Source organism: Amia ocellicauda, chromosome 7 (assembly GCF_036373705.1).
Source record: "Amia ocellicauda isolate fAmiCal2 chromosome 7, fAmiCal2.hap1, whole genome shotgun sequence".
Classification (NCBI taxonomy): domain Eukaryota; kingdom Metazoa; phylum Chordata; class Actinopteri; order Amiiformes; family Amiidae; genus Amia; species Amia ocellicauda.
Genome location: NC_089856.1, coordinates 20,492,483 through 20,508,161, shown reverse-complemented (window position 1 = coordinate 20,508,161; position 15,679 = coordinate 20,492,483). Strand labels below are relative to the sequence as shown.

The 15,679-nt window shown below is 41.1% G+C and overlaps 1 protein-coding gene across 4 annotated transcripts in view; it reads right to left on the bottom strand.

Annotated features, from left to right (window-relative positions):
• The window catches only part of atp11b (ATPase phospholipid transporting 11B), a 146,963-nt gene that overhangs the window by 118,556 nt on the left and 12,728 nt on the right, over positions 1 to 15,679 (bottom strand). For 3 of the 4 annotated variants that reach the window (XM_066708840.1, XM_066708839.1, XM_066708841.1), the window contains exons 2-3: positions 9,653 to 9,769; positions 9,306 to 9,395 (exon numbers count right to left, since the gene is read on the bottom strand). In XM_066708840.1, the coding sequence (XP_066564937.1) occupies positions 9,306 to 9,395; positions 9,653 to 9,769 (207 nt within the window). The remainder of the gene's footprint in view (positions 1 to 9,305; positions 9,396 to 9,652; positions 9,770 to 15,679) is intronic. The other variant, XM_066708842.1, reaches the window with a different exon arrangement.

Below are 15,679 nucleotides of genomic sequence, written 5' to 3'. Positions count from 1 at the left end.
CTCCAAGGGTGTGTGTTGCTTCTACCAAACTGGATGGACTTGATTTGATCAGTAGACTGTCTGGTTCCCGAATATGCCATAATTGTCAATCTTTTCTGAGATTTTGTATTCCTACTCAGACCAAGTATCAAATACCCATAAAAACCATTTTTGTTTATGCCAGAATGCTTCATATCGTTAGAAAGCTGAAATACCAAACTTGGCAAACAACACAACACTGAAGAGTACACATGGGATAAAAGAGAATCTCAGGGATGTGGTGCAGTTTTAAGGGTACCAGAGGGTTTGACAGCTTAAGGGGTTACATTTTGTTAAAGAAAACGATTCCATGATTTATTTATCTCCAATTGTTTATTTGTTCTATACTTTAATTTCATAGAGTACATTGAGATAATCAACTGCATAAATTTCAATAAAAACCTGAAAAAACAGGTGTTCTAAAACTTTTGACCGGTAGTGTATATAACTTAAAATAAGTAACAGTATTTAAGTGGTTGTACCACACAGCAATATTTTAATAAATTCTGGGCAATATTATAGTATAACAGTTCTCAACAGGAATGGTAAAAAAACAGAAATGTATATTTAAATTTTTTATAAATAAATAAATCGGCAAACTAAATTATAATCGCTACAGCAAACAGATGTTTTGTTCACAATACTGTAAACTCACATTTTAAAAGCACTGCTTGCAAATGAAACTGAAAACCTTTACTTTATCTTCAATGTTTCCTTACGAATCCAGTTTGAATCCAAAGCTAGACTATAGTTTTTATCGGCCTGTAACCCTGTAGTTTGTGTGCAGTTACTGTACTATAGCTCTCGTGATGTGATCTTGTTTGATTCGCCTTAATAATTTCACACTAGAAGCACTGAGCTGGTCAGTTTGACCAATCTAATTTGCATTAATCTGTTCCTGAATACACTGTGCATACCTGTTCATGTGTTTTCCTATATGTGTATAAAATATGCCTATTGCATTTTAGCTGCATAAACGCAAATCATGTTCAAGTCGTAATCTCTACCTCACCTGTCTACAGTTTTTCATGTGCTTGAAAAACAAACACATTGTATAGCATGACAGGGGCTAGATATGTTTAAGGTTTGCACACCGTACAGAGGGCTTTGCCAGCGCACATGGCTATCACGCAAAAATACACATTATCTGCCATATTTAAAACAAAAAAAAAAATCAATTTTGCACCATTCACCCTTTAATTGTATGCAAGGCGCAAAATGGGGAGAGTGGCTGAAATTACGTGCAAAAAACAGGTTTACAACGCACAAAAAAACATGTTGAAAGCATGGTACTATTTCACAATCAACAATGAGGCTGTCTGTTTTTATTTATGCATGCATGTGTGCTGCAGCAGAACAAGTTCTTAACAGTTTTTTTTTTTTTTTTTTTTAAACAGAATGACAATACATACATACATACATAGGAAATATAGTTAGTAGCATGCAGTTAGTCAGTCATTCAGTCATTACTGTTTATATTGATTGCCCCTATCCCCTTCCCCTTAGCTATTAACTATGACTATATATTGTCTACAATTATTAGCTCACAAAACTAAGATGTAGGACTTGTATTAACTACATATTTTCTTATGCACTTATATCATGTTGAACTTGTAATTTGTACTGTTTTGAACTGTAATTTAAACTGTATTGCTCTTTTATAATGCTCTTATGGTTTAGAAGTTGCCCTGGATAAGGGTGTCTGCTAAGAAATAATAATTTGTACAGAAATGTTAGATTGTACACCCGGCAACAGCAACCCTGACACAGGTGAAGATATGCAGCAGGGTGACAATTCACCCCCCTCATATGTTCTCCACTTGAGCTCATGTAACCATGTGTGCATTCACTCATCATAGAGCCATAGAAAAAATACATATACACACACACACACACACACTACACTAACCTGCATTTTTCCAGTTTTTATAAAAATGTACGCAGTTTAATATCTGAATATATTCTCTGTACAATGGGCCTGCCAGACTGCTTCCTGTGAGAGTTTCCTCCAGTGCCTTTTGATGGTGTTGGATATGTACTTAAAAACTGTGCTTAAATTTCAATATAAATTGGAAAAATGTGGGTATTTTATAACTTAACCGGTAGTATACATACAGACAATTATGGGTATTGGGTAATATTTATTACTACTTCATCCACAATATTGTGTTTGTACTGCAATACTATACGTATCAGCCTCGTTGTTTGTCAATGGCATAGAGGTGTGCACTACTATATTATCAAGGAGGTGTGTATTTGGGATGTGTCCAGACTCGTGTGCACTGCACAGCGTGGACTGTTGCCAGATTATATGGATGCATGTGCGCACGCGCGTGCATGTGTGTACAAATAACATGAAACATGGCACTCGGCTCTGTCCAGCACACTGCATTAATGCATCCATCTGCAGAGTCCAGTTGTTTTAATGCTGTGGCTTATTAACATATGGTAATGACTCGGTAATTAGAAACATGAGATGCAAATGTATTCTGGGCTAACATTAAAAATACAAATACAAATACAAATAGCACAACTGAATTTAAATTGCGTGAAAGCCTTAATTACACTGAATATACCAGTTTTTGTGTAATTTTAGCGCAGTGCATTCATCCAACAAGTACACAAAAATGTGTTCAAACAGTGGGGGATAATCGTGCACTGTGGAGTGGCACAGGCAGGTTTGCAAGGCGCAAACAGGTGCAACAATGCTATATTCCAATGTCACACAAAGATTTGCACCATGTTTGAATATCTTTTATGCGTAGCAAACATTTTGTGCAAAGTTTGAATATTGGGGCCCAAGTGTCTTCTTACAACTGTAGTCAGATTGAGTGGACACAGTGGGTCAACTGCAACGAACTTGGAGAGTTTGTACGGAGCTCTGTACCAAGTTGCATAGTAGCTAGTATGGTACTTGTTACAGCTATGAGCTGTTGTGTAGTTCTGTTAGTAAGTAACGCTGTTGTGTTGGTTTTGTTGCTAGGTGACAATTGCCAAATTAAGCACTGCGGTCGCAAGCTGCTTGCTGCAAACGGTTTTGCGGCTTTACAGAAACTGTGTGTGTGTACAAAATAAAGAGAGGAGAGACACGTTAAAACGCTGGTCTGTCTGAGTTTATTAAAACATAACATCTGGCGAACGAGGATGTCTACCCGCAATCCCAGTCCCAGTCCCGAGCTTGCTCAGCCTGTGGTTTCATTGCCATCGATCTCTCTGCCTCCTCCCGAGCCTTTTTTGCCCCACGCCGGTGACCCGACAGTGCCATGGGACCGGTGGATACTGTCGTTTCGGACTTACCTCCTAGCCACAGGTATGGATGCTGTAGGCGATGACAGGAAGCGGGCTATCCTCTTGCATTGCCTCGGCAGGGAAGGACTTTGCATATTCCAATCACTGGATGCTGCACCAACGTTCGATGAAACAATCGGAGCATTGCAAAGACAATTTTCTCGAACCCAGAATGTGCTACTCAGAAGGCTGCAATTTAGACAAAGAAGTCAGCGATCGGGTGAGTCCGCTAATCAGTTTGTGGATGATTTACGTTGCCTAGCACAAGCGTGCAATTTCGGAGCCCTGGAGGATGAACTAATTAGAGACCAGCTTATCGAGAAAACAAACAGTTCACGTGTGAGAGAGAGACTCTTGCTTGAGGAGGACAATTTGACTTTGACTAAAGCTCTCACTTTAGCATTGCAGGTCGAGGCAGCTACACACTGTGCTGCTAAAATAGCAGAGACAAATATTAGCAACACAGCTGGCAGCCTACCTGTACAGCCAGTCATTTCCACGTTGCAGCCATCTGAGCAGGAAACTCTTATCCAGCAAGCCCAACCTCAGGCTGGACAGCAGAGGCTGCGCTGTGGGAATTGTGGGTCAACTCGCCATGCCAACAGGTCCCCTGATTGTCCAGCCAATGGTCAGAAATTCAGACATTGTGGGAAGTTAAATCATTTTGCCAAGTGGTGTCGATCAGCCCCAGCAAAAGCACACACCACCAGCTCTCAGCCATCTCAGGCAGTCATACACACAGTGGGGCCACACCCAGTCAATTTCTCCATGTGCACTGTAGCGTTATGATTGGTTATTTTGATAAGAGCATTTTAGCTCTGAGCTGAAGCACTGATCCAAAGAAGACCTCTCCCCCCAAAGTTATCAGATTTCCTTAAAGCGTGGGACTGGTTGACATCAAAGTGACAGTCTGGGAGGATGGCACCGAGAATAGGCCAAATAGTTTGGAATCCTGCTGTGAAATGTCTGGGGAAGGGGGCCTGTAGGTAATAAAAACTCTTTGAAATGGACGAGAGCCGAAATCCAGACACAGAGCTACGAACCAAGGCCAACCGGCATTTCCAAAAGATGGCATGGATTGACATCAGTCATAAATCAAGCCCCCCTCCAATAGGACACTGGGGGCTGAAACCAAAATCCAATCTCAAAAACTCAAGAACCAATCACCTATTGATCTGACAGACGTATAAAGAACAGCGCACGGCCTGTTTCTCTCTCTCTCTCTCACCTGAACCAGAAACTCGCTGCCACAGCTCAACCTGTAGCTCTGTTGCCCGAACCGGAACCAGTTACCAACCAAGTCTTTGCCGGCAACAGAAGAGTTAAACTGTGAGAAGGAGATTGAGCCGTACAAAGAATTCTTTTAAAGGACTTTATTAAATAAAGAACTTTACAGACTGCGCATGCCCGCCTGTGCCCACCTGATTAGTGGAGTTTTTCAGCTGGACAATTGACTAAGTCGACTGTATACGAAAGTGTTCAGTCATTTAAATAGCTATTGAGTCTTAAGAAACTTGACCCTTGGAACCAAACAGGGCCCTGCTTTCCTCAAAGACTTTGTCTTCAAGTAACTACGGTGGAAACCCTGCTTGCCAAGAAGATTTTGTGCACAACCTTGGAGCCTTCAAACCAGTGGAAAATCTGTTTGGAAAAGACTCTACTTTCGCGAAACCCCAACTTCCAGGTGCATTGACTGAGTGGAAGTTCTTGGACAAAGCCGAACCGGAATGCCTTTGTTCCAAACCATATACGGACCTCGAGCCGTGTGCTGTTATCTGAGCCCGAAGCCAGAGAGGCCTCTCTGCGACGAAGTTCAGATAAGTTTAACAGTTTGGAGTTTGTGATTCATGACATTTGAGAAATCAATTAGAAATGTTAATCTGTGATTCATAACTCTAGAATGTGTAATATCATTTAGTTTTCTTAAATATAAATGTGTGTTGCATTAAACTGTTTTGTTGATAATTTTAGAAATAAAACCTGTCAACGCCGAGAAATATCTTCTCATTCTTGTTTAACTGTTTAGTCTGAAATTGACACAAGTTAATAGACACCAGATTATAGATGGCCCTGCCTATCCTTAATCATTGAATAATAATAAGTTAAGGGAAATTGTGGTAACAAGTAATGATAGGATCTTTCTCGGCACCTAAACGTAAATGAGACGGATATATATACAACGAAGTTACCTGACATAAATACTAACCTGCGTAGTTATTTAATGTCTGACTAACAATACTAATGAGAGACTCAACTTCGTCTTACTAACCGGTATTGTAGTCAATGTGTTTATAACCTTTTTTGTTTAACGATTTGTGTGTTATCATATGCGATCCCATGGTCTTTGATTTGGTCACGGAAGTAATTTGTCTTTGATTTGTTGATCTAGAGTTGAATTTTAATTAGTTTTTCCCTTTTGTATAATTAGTGTAGTGCTACATTTAGTCTTTGTTTTTGAATAATTTTGACAATTTATATCTTTGGAATTGGTGTCTGCGTCCAATTATTACAGAAATTGAGTTCTACAAGATTCCAGGATTCGTGATAAGGTGATACTATAAATTCACTTCTTAAATTGAAATGTATAAGTGTACCTTACGCTACAGCACTGTCCAGCTGAGGGAAAGCTGCATTCCCCTGCTCCTAGACACAGGGGCAAAGGTGTCATTGATCAACATGGACACCTACAGTTCATTCTTCTCCCACCTGCCACTGGGTCCACCATCGACCAGCTTGTGTGGTTATGGTCAAGCCAAGATTGACATAGTTGGCACTTAAAACTCCCGGTGCAATATGGAGCCAAGTCCCTCCCATTGTTCCCGTTCCATGTTACTCGGAACGGGTCCAACGTCCTGGGGTTGGATCTTTTTGTCAGCCTGGGTTTCTCACTGCGTGACAGCGACGGGATAGCAATTCTCCACATTGACTCACCGTGGCAGCAACAGTGGCCGGCTCTCTTCAATGGCCTGGGCTGCCTCTCTGCATTCACCCACAAGCCGTTACTAAACCTAGACGTGCCCCCAGTTATTCAACCACTGTGCAGAATACCCCTGGCCCTTCGTGATGATGTCACAAAGGAACTACAATGCCTCCTAGCGGCCGAGATCATTGACGCCTCGCCATGGCTGTCCAACATGGTGATTGCCAGAAAGAAATCTGGTGACATCCGCCTCTGTGTTGACCTGCGGGCTGTCAACAAAGCTGTGATGCCAGACAAATATCCCCTGCCCACAACTGAGGAACTTACTTCCCTGTTCCATGGCGCCACAGTGTTCACAAAGCTGGATCTTCGACAGGGCTACCTGCAGGTTCCCCTGTACCCAGATGCCAGGAACCTCACAGCGTTCATGACACATATTGGGGTGTTCCGGTACACTCGGATGCCTTTTGGACTGATTTCGGCACCGAGTTGTTTCCAGAAAATCATGGCTACCGTCCTCGCTGGTTGTGCTGGCGTCGTTGTTTACCTGGATGACATTGTGGTACATGGAGTGGACACAGACATGCATAACGAGCGCCTGCAAAAGGTGTTCATGGCCTTAAATCAGCACAATCTGACCGTTTTCGCAGCCTCGGCCACTGACTTTGTGGGTTTCCGGGTGTCTGCTTCTGGAATCTCACCCCTACACTCGAATGTCGAGGCCATCCTCAACCTCCCTGACCAAACCTCAGCCAGCCAGTTAGCGTCTTTTCTGGGAATGACGGCCTACTACTCAGACAGCTGCTCAAGAAAGACACGCTGTGGAATTGGACTGAAGCCTGCCAGTCAGCCATCCGCCACCTGAAACAGCAGCTCACCTCATCTCCAGTCCTAGCTCACTTCGACCTGGCTAGCCCCACCCTTGTGACTTGCGATGCCTCCACCTCAGCTCTGGGCGCTGTTCTGTCTCAATTGCATGGGGGGACAGAGAAACCAGTTGCCTTTGCATCTCGAGCCCTGAGCCCCACAGAGCAGAAATATTCAGTGGGGGAACGGGAAGCACTGGCGTGCATCTGGGCTTGTGAACGCTGGCATATGTTCCTTTATGGACGTGCCTTTACCCTCCGAACAGATCACCAAGCCCTCACCTCGCTCATGTCCACTGCAGGGGCAGGCCACAGACCCCTCCGCCTCTATCGTCGGGTAGACCGCCTCCACCAGTACAACTTTCAGCTGCAGTTTATGCCTGGTAAGGACAATGTTGTGGCAGACCTCCTGTCACGCTTCACTCTGGCCCCCACTTCCACAACCCTGCCGCCACCGCTGGAGGAGGACTTGGTGCAACTTGTCCATACTCCTCTCCAAGCTGCCGTGTCCCTGGAGGAACTGCAGCAGCAGTCAGCAGCGGACCCCCTTCTGACTACCCTTCATGCTTATATTCAGAAGGGTTGGCCCACCCAAGTGACCCCTGACCTTGTGCCTTATTCCCATGTCCGGAATGAACTGTCAAGCTGGGGGGGGGACATGCATTGCCAGAGGTAACTGTGCAGTAATCCCAACATCTCTCCAAGGCCGTGTCCTGTCCATGGCCCACAAAGGGCATCTTGGAGTGGTCAAATTCAAGCAGCGCTGCCGTGACATGGTATGGTGGCCAGCCATTGACTGTGAGATCGAGACTCTTGTCCGGGAGTGTGCCCCGTGTCTGGTCAGTGGGAAGACAGGGCCCTCTGTTCCGCTCCCACTACAGCCCCTCGAGTGGCCAGCCAAGCCCTGGGACCATTTAAACATGGATATCTGCGGGGAACTGCATAATGTTCCCCACCATCAACGCTTCTTGGTTGTAGTGTATGACTTGCACTCTAAATGGCCTGAGGTGGCCCCCATGGGCACAGTTACGGCCTCTGCCATTGTGACCTTTCTGGAGTTTCTCATCTCCCGGTGGGGGGTCCCACGAGCCATAACCACGGACAATGTGCCGCAGTTTGTGTCAGCTGAGTTCACGTCCTATCAGGCAGCACAAGGAATTCAGCACATTCGCACTGCCTATTACCACCCCCAGGCCAACGGGGGGGTGGAACGTTATAACCAGAGTCTGAAGAATGGCATACATGCACACCTGGCTCAAGGGTTCCCCTTCATCTCTGCCCTCTCCGAGATGCTCTTGCATTCTCATTCTCAGTTATTTCATAGTATTTAATAAAACCTAGACCGACAATTTGTATACTGGTTCTTATTTTAATTATGATTTTTGTTAGCTGTGGTGTCAATTTCACCAGTGTACACCAAAGCATTATTAATAAATTACATTTTCTCAATGTCAAAAACAAAAAAGTAAGTGTTTGATATGTAACAAAAAACAATTGCTGGTTATGAATTCAGTTACAAAAGTAGTCAATACCTTGTGATTTGGCACATTTTGTTCCCCTTAACACGGTATTATCCATAGTTAGCACACAGCTGGAGTAGGACTAAGTTAGTCCCATAATTAGTTTCCTCTAGAGGGCAGCAGCAGTGAGTTTGTGGTTCGTTGCAATGGAGACCTTTTTTAGTCCGCAACTGGGGACTAACTTCAGCCACCGAGTTCGTTGCAATGGGTATTTAACTTGCGGACTAATTTAGTACAGAGCTGCGCACTAACCACGGGATCATCTCCAGTTAGTACACAGCTTTCAGTTCGTTGCAATTGACCCAGAATGATTATGCTGCAAATAAACACGTTTGATTTATTTGTTTTGGCTGTGCAGTGTACGCGTTTAGAAAGAAAATAGAAAAAATGTTATGATGTTGATGTTATTTATAATAACCAGTGTTTTTGTTCATATTTACATTTAGGCTAAAATTACCCAATTTGGGCTGGTTTATTATACCACAGCATTTAAAGGGCTATCGGTTAAAATTAGTGGTTTGGACTCTTGTTGTAGGTTGTTTGAAATATCGGCACTTCTATTGCGCACACACATGCACACACGCGCTATAAAATTGCCCACTGATAAGCAATGAATCATGTTTTATAGCAAATAACAAGCAAAAGTTAGCACTGAGCAGGGCTAAGGGGTTGAAAGTAAATAAAGAGACATACCTGGACAAGAAATATAATAAGGAAATAAAAATTGGCTATTCTTCTGAACTGTTCGAACAGATTCTTGGGAACGAAATTCCAAATGGTATACTACAAAGGAAAGAAAAAAAAAAAAAAAAAAAAAAGTAAAAATACAAAAATAAACATGTTGGACACATTGTCCCTAGTCACCAATCAGAGAACTCTCCTAGACTCCTACAAATGTAAGTGGAATAATGACCAGTGGGAAGTTCCAGTATGGAGTTGGGGTATGAGATTAACAAGGTGAGAGACACTGCTGGAAAAAAATGTATAAAAAATGTCAAGTGCTGTAGAATACTGTAGTGAAGTCAACATCACTGCCTTACCTTGGAGGATACGATTCTATTATCTTCGAATTTCTGGGGAACATAGTGTCCGTGTTGAGGAAATCTGTTCGCAATGTAAACCGTTCTTGTGTCACTTTGGTGAGGTGGGTCAAAGCCCTACAGGGAAGTAGAGGAGAGATGTTAGCAGGGCTCTACACTTACTTTTTTCCTTAGGAGCACTGTGCCCCTAAATTGAAAAAATAAGGGGGACAGTCCAATATTTAGGGGCACACTCAAAAAAAAAAAAAAAAAAAATTAGTGGCACATCATAAAGGCTTCATATTTAATGCGAAAATGAAAAAAATGTAACAATGGGCAAGACATTTAAATACAGTTAGTTTTACCTGCATAGAGGAATTTTTGGCACCCCCGCAAAGAGGTTTTAACGAGTGCAAAAAAACAATCACCAGTGCCAAAATGATAAGAATTAAAAAAAAAAAAAAGCATTTCAAATCCTCTCCGAATGTGTTTAATAGCAATTTATCAAATTTATCATTTACACATGCAGCTGGCGCTGGATTTATAAGCCAGATGCTGCATTGGTTTGACTGCGCCTGAATGCTCCGCTACAAAGCTAGCGCTAATAGGAGAGAAGACTTCCTGTGATTTCTCAGAAAATAAAAGCAGTTTTATTTCTGGTGAAAATCTTAAAAACACTGAATTACAACCACAGCGTACTTTTTCCATCATGTTCTGCCTCCTGCACCCCTTGCCTAAACCAAACAGAGTTTTTCTAGTAAGTGAGAGAGCATCTCACACAACAATCTCCTGTTGTGTGCTAAATATGTGAAAGGACAAATGGTATCTGTCTGGACCAGATTCTGCGAACATTAACGGCTAGACAGCTAGCGGAGCCTTCAAATTGGATCACCTGTGAGGTAGGTTTCCAATGAAAACCATCTTATTTTCTATGTATTAATATGAGTATATTTATACATGTATTTCTTACTGGCCACCGTCAGCGCATCAATTGGCGATTGCCGTGGTTGGGAAACGAGAGTGATTAGCACTACTAAATAGAGAAAGATCATTATAATTCTCTATTTAAATAAATGTCAGTGTAACGGTCATTAAAATGCTTCCACTTGCTACCATCCAAATTCAAGAAATGTTTAAATAACTTACACTGGTTGGCCCATCTTTTCTTTTAAGCCCAGTAAAATGTTCTGCTTAGACAGTGATGTGCTATACAATCACTTATGTTAGATCATACCACTTCAGAAAAATGGGAGGAGTTAATACACATGGAAATATGCAGTGTGTTTTGTTAAAAATGTCATTAATTGGTAGATAAATACCAATTGTAATAGATATACATTCTGCATGTTTACAAATTGTCATTCAATAGGCTGCCAGTGATAAGTTAAGGAGCCCATAAAAATGGGTCAGTCCGTGAATCTGAAGAAAAAGCTGTGGCAGTTAAAACTCATCCCATTTCTGAACCGTATGAAACTGGTAAGGACCTTGCTACTTTTGGTTATTTTTTTTTATTATTATTATTATTTATATACATCACACACACAACAGTTAGTTCCGGTCCTTGAATCTGATTGGACGAGAGACGTTCCATGAGCAATGATGGTCTGACACACACAGTGAAGTGTCCAAGTGCTGATGGTATGACTCCGCCACATTAACCTTTGAAAACAAATAAATCTGTACAATAGTCCCAAGGACCAGCAAACTGTTGTTGTCACCAGCTAATGCTTTCGGAAAAAAAATTAGTTGAATGAAAAATAGAAACGAAAACGATAATACTTATCAGACCATATTGTTTAAGAGATAAACTGTTAACTTTGTTTATTGAAGGATGGAAAATATATAGTCTATATGAAAAATAAAATAAATATCATACCATATTGCGTGTAAAATGTCAGTTGTTAACTTCTTGTTCATTGATTGTTCAACTTCATTTTGTTTGAAATGTCATTTATATTATATTATATTCTTTGTTTATTGAACGTTGAGACGTTGAGTGGTTGTTCTCTGCCCTCAAGCTGGTAAATAAAGTTAACATGTGTAATCTGTAATATACAGTATATGCCCCAACCCAAAATATTAAAGGATTGTCATATTATTTGTTGATAGCACAATCATTGCATTCTCCATTCAATTTTCAACAGGTGAAAACACCATTGAGGAAGCGGCTCAAGAATTACCACCTTGACATGTGCTGCAGGGTGGCCATTGACAGACCAAAGGCTGATGAGATAGACTACCAAGGCCTTGTCAGATCCTTTTAATTTACGGACCGATCATGCTTACTGTCGTGCGTAGTCACCCCCCAAAGGCCTAAGCATATGCATAAGCGACTGCTTAGGGCCCCCAGCTGCAAATAGAGAGCCCCCATCAAACCCCCCCCACCCCCCCACCCCCCAGCGTGAATGAAACTCCGTCATAGCCCCCCTCCCCCCTCTCGCATGAATGAAACCCCAACAGCTGCGCCCCAGGTAGGCCCAACTAAGATTTTAGTAGATTTTAATAATCAACGTTATCGCTAAGTTGTCGTAGCCCCCCTGTCACTGAGTAATATTGTATCTTGTAAATGTGTTTTAACCCTCAGAGTATTAAGCCCACAGGGGGTGCTCTACACATCAGGCCTAGAGCGCTCTTTAAAAAAATCACAGCGCTTAACATAGAGCAGCACATTACTTAATTTCACATAAATATATATAAGCATAATATGAAACCTATATATCACAAGAAACATGAGACACTGATGTTTTTCATTCTTCTATAATTCGTTTACTTTTGGAATGAAAATCAACTGGTCAGGGTTACCGTGTGGAAATACATCTCGGACTATCACTACTTATTTATTATTTATTAATCACATTAATTACCAGCTTTCTTTTGTGTAAATGTATGTTATGTTATCTGTTTGTCGAAAAGGTGATATATATAGGTTGACCAGCGGAAATAAACTAGAAACGTTTAATCTGCACCGTCACCGCCTCGCATTTACATTCTCATGAACTTCTGCCTCCCTCTTTTCCAAATTGCCGTCATAACTGCGTACAATACTAATCAATGTGCAAAATTAAAAGTTTACAATACTAAAAAGTTTGTTTAATTTAGTTTTACTGGTCTCAGAAGTAGTAAAATGTTCAAAACATCCCCCATTTGACTCCATTAAAAGCGCTCTCATCTAGTGTGCATTTTCAGTGTGCCACCATCATTTCCCGTCTTCTTTAAGGGACAGGTTTTTTTTTTTTGTCATAAGCAAATCTTCAAGGCAAGGTTTCCACACAACACTGTGGCACCTTTTCCCTAGGCTGTGTTGTGATGGAAAACAGAGAGCAGATTAACAGGTTGAAGAAGGATGGGGTCAGGGCCAGCTCTTACTCCTGGACATTCTGTTGTGCTACACACTGACCCTGAGCCCTGATACTGACACGAATATTGCTGTATAAACCCTACACCTGCTGCAGTTCCCACATGACACAAAACGTGTTTTATAGGTTTCTATTTACTTTGCGTTTGCTCTGGCTGATATTTTTCATAGTTCTGCGTTTTCATTTACTTATAATCACGTTTGCTAGTGTTCAGTCGGGTACAGGCAGTTCATATTAAATATCACTTAATTACTGGATAATTTGGCAGGTCTCAGAACTTGAGATCTCTGGTATGTTTTTTTTTTTTTTTTTTTTTTGGGGGGGGGTTATTTAAAACCTTTTTAAACCTTCAACAGAAAATCTTTGATATTTAAGAACTTTTCAAGGCCTTAAAAATTGAAAAAATTGAGACTTTTTAAGGACCCACAGGAACCCTGTTATGATGTGGGTTTCTCAAAGCCTCTTATTATACCAACACTGTGCTATTTCAGTGTGTTTTAATATATATACACATATATATGGTGTTCGTTTAAACTGACTTTGTTGTAATGTGTTCAAGGGTCTGATTCGGTTTTTCACCCTGAAATCAGAGATTTTGTCCATGTTCTCCACAACGCGGATTTCGTATGGCCCTACTCCAGGTCATGTGATCATGGTGTGCACACACACACACACTCGCATGATGCAAAGCCATTAGTGGTGTAACAATAAAACTGAAAATCAATATGGTTACTGATTTCCTTCCTTATTATGATGACCGATAATAGAAGTGGATCATCGATGTTAAGCAAGCTTCTTATATCATTGCATTCACAATACGCTACCAAAGATGGCATTTTGAAATATCCGTCTCAAGTTTCCAGTTTACCCCGCTGTGCATCTGTCAGTAATGAATTATCTTCCGGTTCATTTTCATAATATAAAGATGTCTGACAAAAGTGATAACACAGTGGGTAGTGCTCCTGAGCGGTCAATAGTTACACCACCCAGTCTGAAAAGCAAATACAGGCATTATTTGGGATTTTGGATGACTGGAGGACAGACTGAAAATAAAAAAATGTTGTATGTAAATTATGCAAACGTGAACTCCCCTACCATTCAAATACAACGAACATGAGAAGCCATTTGGAAAAACACCACCCGGTCGAGTGCAACGAAAAAGACAGTAAGGAAGACTGATCAGAAACAGCTGGGTCTTCACGTCATAAACAGTCACAAATGATAACGTTTTTTTCAATATACTTCTGCTGCTGCATTACCCGGTCAACAGAGTGAAGCAATTACAAAATCTCTTAATCTGCAAAGATATGAGACCCATCAGCATTGTCAAAGGTGATGGTTTCAGGGAATTTTGCAAGTCAAATTGAGTCGAGATACCAGATTCCGAGTCGCACAACAATTTCAAGGAACATAGTTAAACTGTATGATACCACTTGTGCAAATGTAAAACAACTGCTGCATGACTGTAAGGACATTGCTTTAACTACAGATGGTTGGACCTCCTTAGCCACTGATGCTTATGATACCGTAACAGCACACTGCATCACTGATTGTTGGGAACTGCAAGATTTTGTTCTGCAAACCAAAGAGCTTCGAGGAAGTCACACAGCAGAAAATTTTGTAGAGTATATTTCTGAAATTCTAGATGATTTTAATATACGTAAGTCAGTAATTGCTGTCACTACTAAATAATGCACAGAACTACATCAACACAGTACAAAGATCTCAATTTGGTCAACATCCCGTGTGTGGCTCACACAATTAACCTTGCTGTTCGGAAGGAACTGAACACTAGACTGATCGAAACACCACTTACCCGACTTAAATGTACAGCTGCACATTTCAATAAGTCAGCAACTGACAAAATGTCTTCTGGAGGATAAGCAAAAGTTTCTCGACTTAAAAAATGACAATTTAATCAATTACCCATTCAAATAGCACATACAACATGATTTGCAGAGCATCAGAACAACAGGCTACAGTGGCTGGTGTTATCTTTGGGGAAAAAAAGCTCTCGCATCTGGAGTTAACCACCAATGGATGGTTGTTGAAAATATCTGTGACAACTGCTGCATTATCAACAGACAAGTACCCCACAGCTTCAGCGGTTTTACCCCTTCAGCATACCCTGATCAATCAAGTTCAATCATCATCTGAAATTCCTGTAATGAAGGAGATTAAAAACAAAATCAACAGTGATCTGAGCTTGAGGTAAAACAAACAACAACGATCAACATTCATGTTCATTGCAACTGAGACTTTTTTTAATCCGCAGCTGGGGATGAACTTCAGCCACCACATTATTGCTATAGGTATTTAACTTGTGTACTAGTTTAGTATGGAGCTGCTTACTAACCACAGGATCATCTCCTCAGCTTTCAGTTCGTTGCCATTGACCCAATCTGCTGTAAGGTTATCTCATCTCTACCTAATGTGTTCATTTTTTGATTTGTTTTTAAACCAAAACAAACTTTTTTTGTGGTTTTATTCCTGGGTTCAAAATAACACTTTGCATAAGATAGATAAAATACATTTTCATCTCTCAAACCTCATTAAACACATTCTTACAGAAACCACACAACTTAATTACCAAGGAAACAGGAATTTTATGTATTGTTTCTCCTTTTCCACTGCTGCATTCAAGCCGGTGCTCCAGTTCTAGTTTCAATGTAACTTATTAATTATTGTAATC